The sequence below is a fragment of the Oncorhynchus nerka genome, linkage group LG13 (assembly GCF_034236695.1).
Source record: "Oncorhynchus nerka isolate Pitt River linkage group LG13, Oner_Uvic_2.0, whole genome shotgun sequence".
Classification (NCBI taxonomy): Eukaryota; Metazoa; Chordata; class Actinopteri; order Salmoniformes; family Salmonidae; genus Oncorhynchus; species Oncorhynchus nerka.
This window is the reverse complement of record NC_088408.1, coordinates 94,103,003-94,118,760: the sequence shown is the minus strand read 5'-3', so window position 1 is coordinate 94,118,760 and position 15,758 is coordinate 94,103,003. Positions and strand designations below refer to the sequence as shown.

The 15,758-nt window shown below is 43.8% G+C and overlaps 1 protein-coding gene across 1 annotated transcript; it reads right to left on the bottom strand.

Annotated features, from left to right (window-relative positions):
• Positions 1 to 1,714: 1,714 nt before the first annotated feature.
• LOC115140618 (ectoderm-neural cortex protein 1-like) lies at positions 1,715 to 14,794 on the bottom strand. Its single transcript, XM_029678967.2, has 4 exons — positions 14,470 to 14,794; positions 12,600 to 12,827; positions 10,550 to 12,142; positions 1,715 to 4,162 (listed from the first exon to the last, which is right to left on the bottom strand). The coding sequence occupies exons 2-3, from the start codon at positions 12,819 to 12,821 to the stop codon at positions 10,589 to 10,591; spliced, it is 1,776 nt and encodes a 591-aa protein (XP_029534827.1). The 5' UTR covers positions 12,822 to 12,827; positions 14,470 to 14,794; the 3' UTR covers positions 1,715 to 4,162; positions 10,550 to 10,588.
• Positions 14,795 to 15,758: the final 964 nt, after the last annotated feature.

Below are 15,758 nucleotides of genomic sequence, written 5' to 3'. Positions count from 1 at the left end.
ATAGTCCTTACTGCTATTGGCCCATACAAACACATTGAATAACAGATAGTCCTTACTGCTATTGGCCAATACAAACACATTGAATAACAGATTCACTACATGGAAAAACAGATAGTCCCCCCCAAAATAATCTAAAGTGTCTGTCATAAATCTGAGAGATGTAAGAAAGATCAGGAAACATTTTTTTATTTGATTTTACATGTACTTAACCCTTTTTTTTAGCACTAAACTGTCTCCATATAGACTTCCATAAATGTTTTCAACTGGTACCAGGGATAATCAGATGAGTCTTGTGAGGACAATGGGCATCTTAGAGCAAAACAACCTACATGTACATATTTGTGAGATGTGGAAGTGTGACATGGATTGAGATGCATCTACAGAAAAAAATTATTGGGTAGGGTGACTGGGTTATTGGGTAGGGTGACTGGATTATTGGGTAGGGTGACTGGGTTATTGGGTAGGGTGACTGGGTTATTGGGTAGGGTAACTGGGTTATTGGGTAGGGTGACTGGGTTATTGGGTAGGGTGACTGGGTTATTGGGTAGGGTGACTGGGTTATTGGGTAGGGTGACTGGGTTATTGGGTAGGGTGACTGGGTTATCGGGTAGGGTGACTGGGTTATTGGGTAGGGTGACTGGGTTATTGGGTAGGGTGACTGGGTTATTGGGTAGGGTGACTGGGTTATTGGGTAGGGTGACTGGATTATTGGGTAGGGTAACTGGGTTATTGGGTAGGGTGACTGGGTTATTGGGTAGGGTAACTGGGTTATTGGGTAGGGTGACTGGGTTATTGGGTAGGGTAACTAACTGGGTTATTGGGTAGGGTAACTAACTGGGTTATTGGGTAGGGTAACTAACTGGGTTATTGGGTAGGGTGACTGGGTTATTGGGTAGGGTGACTGGGTTATTGGGTAGGGTAACTGGGTTATTGGGTAGGGTAACTAACTGGGTTATTGGGTAGGGTAACTGGGTTATTGGGTAGGGTGACTGGGTTATTGGGTAGGGTGACTGGGTTATTGGGTAGGGTAACTGGGTTATTGGGTAGGGTAACTAACTGGGTTATTGGGTAGGGTGACTGGGTTATTGGGTAGGGTGACTGGGTTATTGGGTAGGGTAACTGGGCTATTGGGTAGGGTAACTAACTGGGTTATTGGGTAGGGTGACTGGGTTATTGGGTAGGGTAACTAACTGGGTTATTGGGTAGGGTAACTAACTGGGTTATTGGGTAGGGTAACTAACTGGGTTAGTGGGTAGGGTAACTGGGTTATTGGGTAGGGTAACTAACTGGGTTATTGGGTAGGGTAACTGGGTTATTGGGTAGGGTAACTAACTGGGTTATTGGGTAGGGTAACTAACTGGGTTAGTGGGTAGGGTAACTAACTGGGTTAGTGGGTAGGGTAACTGGGTTATTGGGTAGGGTAACTAACTGGGTTATTGGGTAGGGTGACTGGGTTATTGGGTAGGGTAACTAACTGGGTTATTGGGTAGGGTAACTGGGTTATTGGGTAGGGTAACTAACTGGGTTATTGGGTAAGGTAACTAACTGGGTTAGTGGGTAGGGTAACTAACTGGGTTAGTGGGTAGGGTAACTAACTGGGTTAGTGGGTAGGGTAACTGGGTTATTGGGTAGGGTAACTGGGTTAGTGGGTAGGGTAACTAACTGGGTTAGTGGGTAGGGTAACTGGGTTAGTGGGTAGGGTAACTAACTGGGTTATTGGGTAGGGTAACTAGGTTAGTGGGTAGGGTAACTAACTGGGTTAGTGGGTAGGGTAACTAACTGGGTTAGTGGGTAGGGTAACTGGGTTAGTGGGTAGGGTAACTAACTGGGTTAGTGGGTAGGGTAACTAACTGGGTTAGTGGGTAGGGTAACTAACTGGGTTATTGGGTAGGGTAACTAGGTTAGTGGGTAGGGTAACTAACTGGGTTAGTGGGTAGGGTGACTGGGTTATTGGGTAGGGTGACTGGGTTATTGGGTAGGGTAACTGGGCTATTGGGTAGGGTAACTAACTGGGTTATTGGGTAGGGTGACTGGGTTATTGGGTAGGGTAACTAACTGGGTTAGTGGGTAGGGTAACTGGGTTAGTGGGTAGGGTAACTAACTGGGTTATTGGGTAGGGTAACTAGGTTAGTGGGTAGGGTAACTAACTGGGTTAGTGGGTAGGGTAACTAACTGGGTTAGTGGGTAGGGTAACTGGGTTAGTGGGTAGGGTAACTAACTGGGTTAGTGGGTAGGGTAACTAACTGGGTTAGTGGGTAGGGTAACTAACTGGGTTATTGGGTAGGGTAACTAGGTTAGTGGGTAGGGTAACTAACTGGGTTAGTGGGTAGGGTGAGATTGAGTGTCTTCAGACTTTTTGACAAGATGCAGACTGTTAGAATCTAGATTCAGGCTCATGGATTTCAATATTAATCCATTTCAACTGCATATCAACGTGAACCCAGCCCGTAGTAGGAACGTGTTGGAGAGGGGTGTGATCACAGAAATACCAAGCTGAAACACACTGCAACACAGAGACAGTGAAACAGGACAGTGAAACAGACCGGAGCATTAGGCTCCCCAGTTAAAGATGCCCTGTGCAGTACATTTCAGCCTGAACCATTCTCCCTTGGTCACAATTTGTTTGGCGCATCGTATTCCTAATACTTTTAACACTCAGCCTTTAGAATGATTACTGTTATAGGTACAGTAGGACATCAGAGAGTTTTTCTTTTTGTGTACTTTAATAACAAGACGTGTCTTTATTATGGTCTTAAAACATCTCATAGCCTTTATGTTCTAGAGACAGTGAGCCAACCACTGAACTGGAGAGCAACCTGCACACTGAAGACTATGGCAGCTTCTGAAATGGAACCCTATGCCCTATATAGTGCACTACTTTAGACCAGAGCTCTATGCCCTATATAGTGCACTACTATAGACCAGAGCCCTATTCCCTATATAGTGCACTACTATAGACCAGAGCCCTATTCCCTATATAGTGCACTACTATAGACCAGAGCCCTATTCCCTATATTGGTCAATAGTAGTGCACTATATAGGGAATAGGGTTCCATTTGTTGCTTAGCTAAACCTACAACATCTCTTCAGGGTCTCCATTTTATTTGGCAAGCCTCCAGTTCAATTAAAAGCAGAGGAAGCTACTCTTCTACCATGTCTACAAGGAATGGGGATACTCCCAGATCAGAGGCATACATGTGCAAACAATTATTCAATCTCAAAGCAGTATAATCACACACACAAATATACAGTAGAAAAAGGCAACAAAGTGACATAATTTTGTTACAGAATACAAGCAGCAAAAATAAAAAATAAACAATAAATTAAAAAATCATCCAGTTCAAACAATAGAATTAGTCCCTGCGTAAGGTAAATAACCCTTACCTTATAAATTACCCAGAAAGAACATTTTCACAACATTTTTCCTACATGACCTGCCAGGGATTGTGAGGTTCTTCCCTGGTTCTACTTTCCTCCTCTTTACTGGTCTTGTCCCACAGTTGCATGTCAGTAACAACACAGTCGATTTCTGATCTCTCCACTGCCTCATGTGCATTTTATTGGCATGTCTTTAACCACGAGTCCTTATGGGTTATTTTGAAGTCCAAAAACAAGTGGAATTCACTTACATTTTAGCAGACGCCCTTATCCAGAGAGACTTACAGGAGCAATCGGGATTAAGTGCCTTGCTCAAGGGCACGTCGACAGATTTTTCACCTAGTCTACCTACCTCACTTGTGAGAATCCACGTGACATCGGCTGCATTTACAGTCAGCCCAATTCTTATTCTCTTTCCATTCATTGGTATTTTGACCAAATCAGATCAGCTCTTTTGACAATAATTGCACAAAAGACCAGAATTAGGCTGCCTGTGTAAACACTGTCTTAGTGGCTTGCTTGCTCCAAATACACTAGGCCCACAAGATATTAGGAATGATTGAGTTATTGAATAGTCTTTAAAGTCAAATAAGGATATACAAATGAAGGAATATAAAGTAGAGATATATTATATTCATCCTTCATGTTAAACACCACAGGTTTCTTTACTCCAATAAGATAGTCCTTCATGTTAAACGGTAAAGCTTTCTTGCCATCCTCACGTTGAATATCTGGCACCTTCACAGTCTTTAATCGAATAGATAATCCAGTATAGCGACGAGACCTAGAGAGACAAGAGACAATAAAGGTCAGGCAAATCAGTGTTTGTTTTTTTATAGAGTAAAGGTCATCATTTTGTTTAATTACACTTCTTCAACATAACAGTTGTAGGTGAGTTCACCTATTCACATTCCTAGCCTTCTCATTGCTTCCAAGAGGCGAGTCAATGTAAGACCAGAGGCAGACAAACCATCTACTAACCATCTATATGCCTGATTGAATTATTGTGAGAGCTTGATTAAACAGTATTCACACATAAATCACACAATGTGAGCTTGATTAAACAATACTCACACCTAAATCACACTGTATGAGAGCTTGATTAAACAATACTCACACCTAAATCACACTGTATGAGAGCTTGATTAAACAATACTCACACCTAAATCACACTGTATGAGAGCTTGATTAAACAATACTCACACCTAAATCACACTGTATGAGAGCTTGATTAAACAATACTCACACCTAAATCACACTGTATGAGAGCTTGATTAAACAATACTCACACCTAAATCACACTGTATGAGAGCTTGATTAAACAATACTCACACCTAAATCACACTGTATGAGAGCTTGATTAAACAATACTCACACCTAAATCACACTGTATGAGAGCTTGATTAAACAATATTCCCACCTAAATAACACCTACAGTATCTACAGTATGCTTTGCTTCCACATAGAAGGTTAAAGCAAGGATAATTAGAGAATAACAAAGGACAAGATTGAAGTCAAAAAACCTTTTCAAATTCAGGGTGTTTAATAGTCAGGGTTGTTCAGGGTTGCAGAATGTGATTGCAGGATACAGTGAGAATCTTTGACTTTGAGCTCCAACATGCAGGACAAAGTGAAGTCTTAAACTGGTGATGGAGAGACTAAAGAGAGAATGAAAATGAAGAGAAAAGGACTTGTTTCAATCTGTAGTTCTGAAGATCTGCATTGTAGCGCTATTGACATTTAAAGGCAATGTTCCTGCGACAGCGGAATGCATATGTCTGCTCAATCGGAATTTACCTTCAAATTTAAATCGCACTATAACGCTGAACATCAACGCTACGGATTGAATCGAACCCTACAAAGGAAAGAAAAGGGAGAGAGAAAGAGGGAGAGAGAAAGAGGGAGAGAGAGAGATAAAGAGAGAGAGAGAGATAAGGAGGGAGAGAGAGATAAGGAGGGAGAGAGAAAGAGGGAGAGAGAGAGATAAAGAGAGAGAGAGAGAGATAAGGAGGGAGAGAGAGATAAGGAGGGAGAGAGAGAGAGATAAAGAGGGAGAGAGAGAGAGATAAGGAGGGAAAGAGAGATAAGGAGGGAGAGAGAGAGAGAGAGAGATAAACAGGGAGAGAGAGAGAGATAAAGAGGGAGAGAGAGAGATAAAGAGGGAGAGAGAGAGAGATAAAGAGGGAGAGAGAGATAAAAGAGGAGAGAGAGAGATAAAGAGAGAGAGAGAGAGATAAAGAGGGAGAGAGAGAAAGAGGGAGAGAGAGAGATAAAGAGAGAGAGAGAGAGAGAGAGAGAGAGAGAGAGAGAGAGAGAGAGAGAGATAAAGAGGGAGAGAGAGAGATAAAGAGAGAGAGAGAGAGGGAAAGAGGGAGAGAGAGAAAGAGGGAGAGAGAGAAAGAGGGAGAGAGAGAGATAAAGAGAGAGAGAGATAAAGAGGAGAGAGAGAAAGAGGGAGAGAGAGAAAGAGGGAGAGAGAGAGAAAGAGGGAGAGAGATAAAGAGGGAGAGATAAAGAGGGAGAGAGAGATAAAGAGAGAGAGAGATAAAGAGGGAGAGAGAGATAAAGAGGGAGAGAGAGGGAGATAGAGAGAGAGATATAAAGAGGGAGAGAGAGATAAAGAGGGAGAGATAAAGAGGGGGAGAGAGAGAGATAAAGAGAGAGAGAGAGAGAGAGAGAGAGAGAGAGAGAGAGATAAAGAGGGAGAGAGAGATAAAGAGGGAGAGAGAGGGAGATAGAGAGAGAGATAAAGAGGGAGAGAGATATAAAGAGGGAGAGAGAGATAAAGAGGGAGAGATAAAGAGGGGGAGAGAGAGAGATAAAGATAAGAGAGAGAGAGAGAGATAAAGAAGAGAGAGAGATAAAGAGGGAGAGAGAGATAAAGAGGGAGAGATAAAGAGGGGGGAGAGAGAGATAAAGAGAGAGAGAGAGATAAAGAGGGCGAGATAAAGAGGGAGAGAGAAAGAGGGAGAGAGAAAGAGGGAGAGAGAGAGAGATAAAGAGGGAGAGAGAGAGATAAAGAGAGAGAGAGATAAAGAGGGAGAGAGAGATAAAGAGGGAGAGAGAGAGAGACTTTCCCCCACCACTCCACCGCTCCAACATTTACTGCCTTAGCTACCTAGGTGGGCAACATTCCACAGGCTGCACATTGCACATCATGTTGCTATGGAGTTCCATATGAAAAAACCTGGAAAAAGGTATGAAGCACTTATGGACTTCTCACGGATGGACTCAGCTTAACAGATCTGGTTGAATGGGAGAAATATCTCCTGTAAGTCTCTCTGGATAAGGGCGTCTGCTAAAATGTAAGTGAATTCCACTTGTTTTTGGACTTCAAAATAACCCATAAGGACTCGTGGTTAAAGACATGCCAAAAAATGCACATGTGGCAGTGGAGAGATCTGTTATTCTTTTCCTATTGATTATATTTCTGAACGACCTCTTGGGTATGTTATGAAACAAAATGTTGGTTCCTGTGAACTTTACTTTAAAACAGATTTAATGTCGGCAGTTGGTTGATAGTGTCTAGAGTTGTATTACAACACATACCATTTACTGGAAGTAGGTTTCTTGGAAGGGAGACTTTTCATTAAACCACCTCCATCTTCCAATATGGGAAAGGCCAGGGACAACAGTCATTAACCTGTGAGAGTGTAAGCCCTGTCTGGGCTGGGGCAAGGGGGGAGTGGACGGCCGACTAAGATATATGTAATTGTTTTAAAAAATATCATCATTTTTGCAAATAAATAAATATTTTAAGACCCCTTGAAGTATCAAAAATCTATATGAAAAAACATTTTATTAAGAATGTTTTGGGGGGCCTTACTGCTATTAGCCCATACAAAAATCTAAAGGAACATTGTTCTGAAGTGTCTGTCCTGTACCTGAGAGATAAAAGAAAGACTGGGAAACGTCTTTTTGGCACTAAAAGATCTGTCTAAGCCGGGGAAGGGGGGGGGGGGGTTCTACCAAGCTATATGGAATTGTTTTCAGAAGGTCATACTGAGGATTATTTACGAAATAATGAAAAGGTGGTGGGTGCATATGTATTCTCCCCCTTTGCTATGAGGCCCCTAAATAAGATCTGGTGCAACCAATTACCTTCAGAAGTCATAATTAGTTAAATAAAGTCCACCTGTGTGAAATCTCAGTGTCACATGATCTGTCACATGATCTCAGTATATATACACCTGTTCTGAAATGCCCCAGAGTCTGCAACACCACTAAGCAAGGGGCACCACCAAGCAAGCGGCACTATCAAGACCAAGGAGCTCTCCAAACAGGTCAGGGATGAAGTTGTGGAGAAGTACAGATGTTGGGTTGGGGTTGGGTTATAAAAATATTTGAAACTTTGAACATCGCATTGTTAAAAAATGGAAAGAATATGGCACCACACAACCTGCCAAAAGAAGGTCACCCACCAAAACTCATGGACCATGCAAGGAGGGCATTAATCAGAGAGGCAACAAAGAGACCAAAGATAACCCTGAAGAAGCTACAAAGATCCAGAGCGGAGATTGGAGTATCTGTCCATAGGACCACTTTAAGCCGCACACTCCACAGAGCTGAGCTTTACGGAAGAAGCGGCCAGAAAAAAGCCATTGCTTAAAGAGAGAAATAAGCAAACACATTTGGTGTTCACCAAAAGGCCTGTGGGAGACTCCCCAAACATATGAAAGAAGGTACTCTGGTCAGAAGAGACTAAAATTAAGCTTTTTGGCCATCAAGGAAAACGCTATATCTGGCTCAAACCCAACACCTCTCATCACCCCGAGAACACCATCCCCGCAGTGAAGCATGGTGGTGGCAGCATCATGCTGTGAGGATGTTTTTCATCAGCAGAGACTGGCTAACTGGTCAGAATCATAGGAATGATGGATGGCACTAATAAATACAGGGAAATTCTTGAGGGAAACCTGTTTCAGTCTTCCAGAGATTTGAGACTGGGATGGAGGTTCACCTTCCAGCAGGACAATGACCCTAAGCATACTACTAAAGCAACACTCGAGTGGTTTAAGGGGATACATTTACACGTGTTGCAATGGCCTAGTCAAAAGCCCAGACCTTAATCCAATAGAGAATCTGTGGTATGACAAAGATTGTTGTACACCAGCAGAACCCATCCATCTTGAGGCAGTTTTGCCTTGAAGAATGGGCAAAGATCCCAGTGGCTAAATGTGCCAAGCTTATAGAAACACACCCCAAGTGACTTGCAAATGTAACTGCTGCAAAAGGTGGCTCTACAAAGTATTCACTTGGGGGGGGTGAATAGATATGCGCGCTCAAGTTCTGTTTTTTTGTCTTGTTTATTGTTTGTGTCACTATAAAAAATATTTTGCATCTTCAAAGTGGTAAGTATGTTGAGTAAATCAAATGATACAAACCCCCAAATAATCAATTTTAATTACAGGTTGTAAGGCAACAAAATAGGAAAAATGCCAAGGGGGGTGAATACTTTCGCAAATCACTGTACGTGTTCATGAGAGTCTCACTTTTACACAGAGGGGTCATAATTAGTGTGTAGCCCAAACTGTTCAGACGCTACAGACAGAAGTTGGCAGATCGACTGTACTGACTTCAGACGAGTCCCAAGACGGTTGTGGAGGTCATAGAGAAAAACAGATATCTCTAGCTTAAACTAGATTAGGGCTCCCGAGTGGTGCAGCGGTTTAAGACACTGCATCTCAGTGCATGAGGTGTCACTACAGTCCCTGGTTCGAATTCAGGCTGTATCACATCCGGCAATGATTGGGAGTTCCATAGGGCGGCACACAATTGGTCCAGGTTTGGCCGGGGTAGGCAGTCATTGTAAATAAGAATTTGTTCTTAACTGGCTTACCTAGTTAAAACATTTTTAAATAGATAATAATTAAACTAACTGATTTTAATGGGGATTTTTAAAATATGCTAATTAGATTTCCATGGGGGCGTGGACATCGACCTTAGGGGGTCAGCCAATGACCACTGACAAGGATTCCAGGCCTGCGCTGCCTACCACCACCATGTCCCTTTATCCCAATTCTAATCAAACAGGTTGGACAATAGAGAGCTGTATGGTAAGAGAGAGAGAGAGAGAAAGAGAGAGAAGCATTCCTTAGAAGACAAAGACCACCACTCCACTCCCCTCTGCTTTCTATCAGACCAGAGCTATGACCCTCCCCCTCCCCTTCCACACACACCACAGTGCAAGCCCATGAGTTTCAGCCCACCCAGGCCTTTCAAACAGACATCAGGCTTCTACTTCAATAAACAATGTGGGCCACCACCATAGACTTCCCATCTAAACTTCTCTACCTAGTCCCACTGGACTGACCTAGCACAAATCACTGCCTCCACACGTCCCTCCCACTACTACCTGCTCTTCCCACTCATACCATTAGACTAATGTTCCTGGGTCAACTCTCATAACAACATCTGGGTAGGCTAATGCTCCTGGGTCTACTCTCATAACAATATCTGGGTAGGCTAATGCTCCTGGGTCTACTCTAAAAACAACATCTGGGTAGACTAATGTTCCTGGGTCGACTCTCATAACAACATCTGGGTAGGCTAATGCTCCTGGGTCTACTCTCATAACAATATCTGGGTAGGCTAATGCTCCTGGGTCTACTCTCAAAACAACATCTGGGTAGGCTAATGCTCCTGGGTCGACTCTCAAAACAACATCTAGGTAGACTAATGTTCCTGGGTCGACTCTCATAACAACATCTGGGTAGACTAATGTTCCTGGGTCGACTCTCATAACAACATATGGGTAGACTAATGTTCCTGGGTCGACTCTCATAACAACATATGGGTAGACTAATGTTCCTGGGTCGACTCTCATGGCTGCAGTCTATCACCCTATTAGGAGACACCTCTGTATTCCTGCATTATCATCTAATATTATAATAATATAGTTATGATAGGGAATTGGTTGTTTTTAAATGCGCCCAATTACTTATTAGTAGTTATTAATTTATTCATATTTGAATAGTGGATGACTATTTAGCTCTGTGCTATGATTTAGAAAGATATATGAGTTGTGAGGCAGGAGGACTGGTGTGGTGTTTCTGGCTGAATATCAGTCATCATTCCAATATTGTACTTGTCCGAGACAAACAGACAACCGGACAAATGGAAAACCGTTACCGTGGAGCCAAGAATATTTATCATCCATCATTCCACTCACCGTGAGACCGATGCTCGACGTTGAGTCTGAGTCCAGTCCTCAGTCTGGGAGGTGTTTCCAGGTGGAGACGAATGCTGTGGGGATGAGTGAGTAGGGTACGGTAGTGATGCTGTTCCACACGTCCAGTGTTGGATCGTAACAGTCCAGAGTCTTACACCGCTGAGTGCCAAAGTAGCCTCCCACCACATACAGTTTGTTACCTGATGCCACTGCCTGGCAGCTCATCCTCTTGGCTGTCACATCTGCTACTTTAGTCCATTGGTAACTGTCGCTGTTGAACTTATAGGCAGAGCACGCCGAGAACTCTGTGTCGCCGCCCATCACAAAGATCTGGTTGTTGAGGACGGCGGCTGCCGTGTATCGCCAGGGCTGTGGGCAGGAGGCGGGGACAGACCACCTATTCTCCTGCGGGTCGTAGAGCTGCACCTTGGGTAATTTGTCGTGGGTGACGCTGGTTCCTCCAAAGGCGAAGAGTTTGAGTTTGACACTGACCACCGCCGCGTTGCTCACGCCCTCCCTCAGCGGCGCCACCATGCACCACTTGTTGGCAACCGGGTCGTACTTCTCGACCTGTTTGAGTGACCCAGAGGGCGAGGCGGGGAGACAGCCTGTACCCGCTGTGTGTCCTCCAACCACGTAGAGGCAGTTTTTGAGCTCGGCCGATCCGTGGCCGAAGCGGGCGATGATCATAGGCGCCGCCTTGGACCATTCCTCGCGGGACGTATCGTAGACCCACACGTCTTTGGACACACCGTTCTCTGAGCCCCTCCCGCCGGTAACATAGACCTTACAGCTGATGGCGCAAGCGCTGAACTCCTTCCTGGGGCTGGGGATGTCGGCCTTGGGTATGATCTCCTTGGCCTTCTGGTCTACCAGGTACAGCTTGTCACACATGAAGGTCTGTCCTCCCAAGAGGAACAGGGCGTGGCTGGTCTTCCTGGGCCTGGCCAGGGGGCTGTTGACCACACCATCGTTCTGGAGGATCCTGAGTTTATAGCGTATGGCCTCGTCCACCAGCTCCTTGCTCTTCATCTGGGCATTGATTAGCTCCTCTGTGGACACGTTCTCCATGAGGAAGATTGTGGGGAGGAGGGCCAGGCGGACCGTCCTCAGCAGCTCGGGGAGGTGGCAGTGCCTCCTCTCCAGGTCATAGTTGACCCAGTTGAGGGCGGCCTCGTAGACCAGCCTCTCGTCCTCCGTCTCTAACTCTTCATGGGACAGCAGCGTCACCACCATGTCCTTGGGCAGCTGAAGGAAGTCCTCCGTCTTGCAGATGGTGGGGAAGTTGCTGAGGCACATGCCCCAGGAGAGCTCGGACAGCTTGGTGCACTGGTGGGCGTCGGACAGCAGCAGCATGCCCAGGCAATTGGACGTAGCCAAGTTCCGCTCCAGAAACTCAGCGCAGGCGTCCCGGATGTCCTGGAACTCCAGCATGTCTCCGGCCTCCAGGAGGGACTCTGCATTCTCCTCGTTGATCACGACCCGGGAGGTGTAGGCATAGTCTAGTAAGAGCTCCAGGACCTCTGGGTGGATGGAGTCCCTGAAGTCCACCTCGCTGGCCTGGCTCTCCCGGAGACCTCCGCTGAACATGGCCTGGAACAAAGAGAGTGGGACACCAAGAGTTAGCTTGTTAGCAGTAGCATTGTTAGCGTTGGTATGGCGGCAAACGTGTCATATTTTCCTATTGGAGATGATCACAGTGATTGATAATCATGTTGCAAGGTGATTTGTACAGATGTAGTATCTTAACTTGATTATTCTGTTGTCGACGCAGGAAATTCAAATGAGACTTGTGAATAACATACATTCACTGAAAAGCCTTTCTTTCACTAGAGCTCACACCTAAACTATAGCCTACTGTAGCCTATCAAAACGAATTTCCTGTTAGAAATTATCACTTATTTGTTTTATTCATTAAATCCTCCTCCTGCAGGATTATTTTACTCCTGCGATGAAATTGGTCAAATTAAGATCCCACATCTGTACATCAGTCAATCAGCAGTCGTCTGCAAAATCACCTGCAACGTTGAACAAAGCCCAGCGTCTTTACCTGGAAGTAGCGACTGCATGCAGCCAGCACAGCACGGTGGCAGGGGAAGGAGCGTCTCCCAGCGTGGAGGAGGACATCGGTGAAGAGCTGCTGCTGCCGGAGCGCGTTGAGGTGCGTAAGGACGCTGTCCGCGTACGATGACTTGTGAAACAGGAAGATGTTCATGGACGCTGAGCTGAGGCAGGATTTGCGGTTCTCATGCGTGCAGACGGACATTTTCATTGGATCCTTCGAGATGAGGGAGGGAGAAGAAGAACGAGTCAAACATAAATGAGACTGATATCTAGTCCTTAACGGCAATACTAAAAGCTGCATGAACTACCTGCACTGAAATGCCTCTATACTGTTATTTTAATCTTTGTTGCACAACTCTGATCTTGAGTGCTTAGACAGATTAAATGTTATTACCTGCTTTTAACACAGAAGACCAATAGCTCATACGCTAGGTCAGTGGTTCACAACCTTTCTTGGTTACTGTACCAGCAAGTAGGTTTTTCTCTGCCCAGACTACCCTTGAAGCAACCCCCTCATGTGCATTTTACCAGTCTCATAACGCTATGGTCTCGTAAGCATTCTCAAATAGGGAAGGGGATAGATACCTAGTCAGTTGCACAACTGAATGCATTCAACCATTCACCATTTAGCATTTAACCCCTCTGAACCAGAGAGGTGCAGGAGAACAGTTGTTGTTGGGCAATAACTGCCTTGCTCAAGGAGACATTTTTTTCCACCTTGCCTGTGCAAAGGGATTCAAACCAGCAACTTTATGGTTACTAGCACAAGAGCTTTAACAGCTAGGCTACTCGTGGATAGGCGAAGTACCCCCAGGGATGCTAGTACTGCTGGTTGAGAACCACTGCAGTAGGCTAAATGCACTCACACACACAATGGAAAATCTTTATTGTCAGCTCCTGTCTTGAATGCATTAGTAAGCCTTCTCTGCCAGAGACAATGGCATCTTGACTTTGAGTGATGTCATACAAGCCAAACTCCTGACGTTTTTTTCTCTAAAAAACATACAGCCTTCCTAAATTACAAACAGCTGTGTGCCTCTGAGGCAACTCCAACTCCCCAACTCTGTCTGTTAGCTGTTGACTGTATCCCAATGGCTTTGTTGTTTTCAGACTTGATTTTGTGCTGAATTACTCCAAAATAGCTTTATAAGCAATATTAGTGGAATCAACATGCGAAAAACAAACTAGCTGTAGGGAGAGGACAAGGTTTCAGCCAAACTCTTAAAGCCATTAACCAGCAGCTAAGACTTATTTCCAATGACAGATTGATTAGACTACAAATACCCTGGGGATAGATAACTAGACAATGCATCTTCTGTTCCAGTTACCACATTATGGAGAGAACTGTAATCAGCCTAATATTCACATTACTAGGACCACGGAAGTTACGAGGCTATATCAGTGTAATCCATATGCTTTCCAGGCAATGGTATGGTCTCATACAAGTTGAAGCTCAAGGCTGTTTTGACCACAGAGATCCTATGAATCAGCTCTATATGTAATGCTATGGTGTTGATGTAGGTCTTTTAAAAAGTTATTACAACTGTTATTAAAGTGTTATTACGTGTAATCGTCTCTGAATCTCCAGTCGCAGCCTTAATGTAGCTGTGGTATGAAAGACGTGATGTGGGAAAATACTACCCTCACACAACAACACTGAACTGTAGTAATTCGCCCTCAAAACTGGAGTGCTTTGAAATGTACAGTATATCCACAATAAATTAAAAATTAAAAAATGAAATGCATCACACCAACAAGTGGTTGTAGCCCCCTGAATTTCTAACCATAATATCTTATTTTCACAACAATACTGATCACTGCAGATCTTCAGATGATAATAGTAGATGGACATTTACCTCTGACTGACTAAGAGCATGACACTCCGGTCCAGTGAGAACCACGATGCTCTCGAGACCGATATTTTCCTCTCCTCTTGAAAAAGATAGAAAGTTGCACTGCTACACTCCAAAAAAAGCGTAATCTGCCGCTTCCCTACTGTAGTCTCTCTCGATGCGTGATCTCGTTCATTGAAACGAATGAGATATTAGTTTTCTTCTGTTATAATACACATTATGAGATCTGAAATGCAATTTAAGAGGAATGTCGCCAGTCTTGTATTAGAATGTCTTTCGCTTTGACTCAGCGAGAGGTAAGAGCTCTGGAAAGAAAGGAGATGGTTTTAAAGCGTGATGTGGGAGGGGCAATATTCAAGAAAGAGGGTGGCGTATGCAAACTAGTAGTGCTTTTTAAATGTGGTCCCTCACTAACCCGTCCTTCCTTGCTGATCCTGAAGAGTTACAGGGTGTGCAGTCTTTGGTTCCACATCTATGCTCTAAAACACCTGATTAAAATAACCATGAAGACTTTGATTAGCTGAGTCAGCTGTTTTAGTGCTGGGTTAGAACAAGGCCTGCATGCAATAGTTTTCCAAGACAAAAGGTTGGTGCAAAGATAAAAGGCTTTGAAATAATTCACCACACATTATCTAGCTATACGACAAAAAGTATTCTAATTTACCTTAAAATACCAATTGCTGTACTGATGCCCAACATTGACACTCATTGCTGCTATGCCTACTCGTTGACTGTAGGCATAGCTTTCCGCTGTTTTGTTCAAGCACATCCATTAAATAGTGAATAGCACCACCTGTTGTTGGAAAGTAGTCTCAATCCCGGTATTCATTCAGTCAAGCAGTAATATGAGATCCTTCCTGCGTCCACAGAAAACCTCTGGCAACACTTAATAATATATTTGATGAATAATCGTTAATACAATATTTATAAATTATTAATAAATAGGTATTTCATTATTTGTGAAGATTTATAAACATGTTTAATGTCTTATTAATTTATATTTTGAGGCTATATTGAAACATTTATCCAAGCTTCTCATGTCTTCGTATTTATGGGAATGAAAACCCTTCATGACTCGTACTCTAAACCTGTCCTTCCTTGCTGACTCTCCTTGGGTTTTCTGAAAGGGGCATTAAATAAAATGTATTATTATTATTTATTGAAATTATAGCATTTTAGCATTTCAATAGTTATGTGGCATGCAGGCATCACCAGTCTGTAAATTAATTGTCATAATTACTCTCCCAACAAAACCATTTTTGGCAAAGTCTCAAACAATACCCCCCTTGATG

What these genes read in the sequence shown, in the direction of transcription:
- LOC115140618 (XM_029678967.2), bottom strand. Translation starts at nt 12,821, where the DNA reads ATGAAAATGTCCGTCTGCACGCATGAGAACCGCAAATCCTGCCTCAGC. An exon ending in CATGCAGTCGCTACTTCCAG is followed by an intron (nt 12,143 to 12,599) that starts GTAAAGACGCTG and finishes TCTTTGTTCCAG; the next exon opens with GCCATGTTCAGCGGAGGTCT.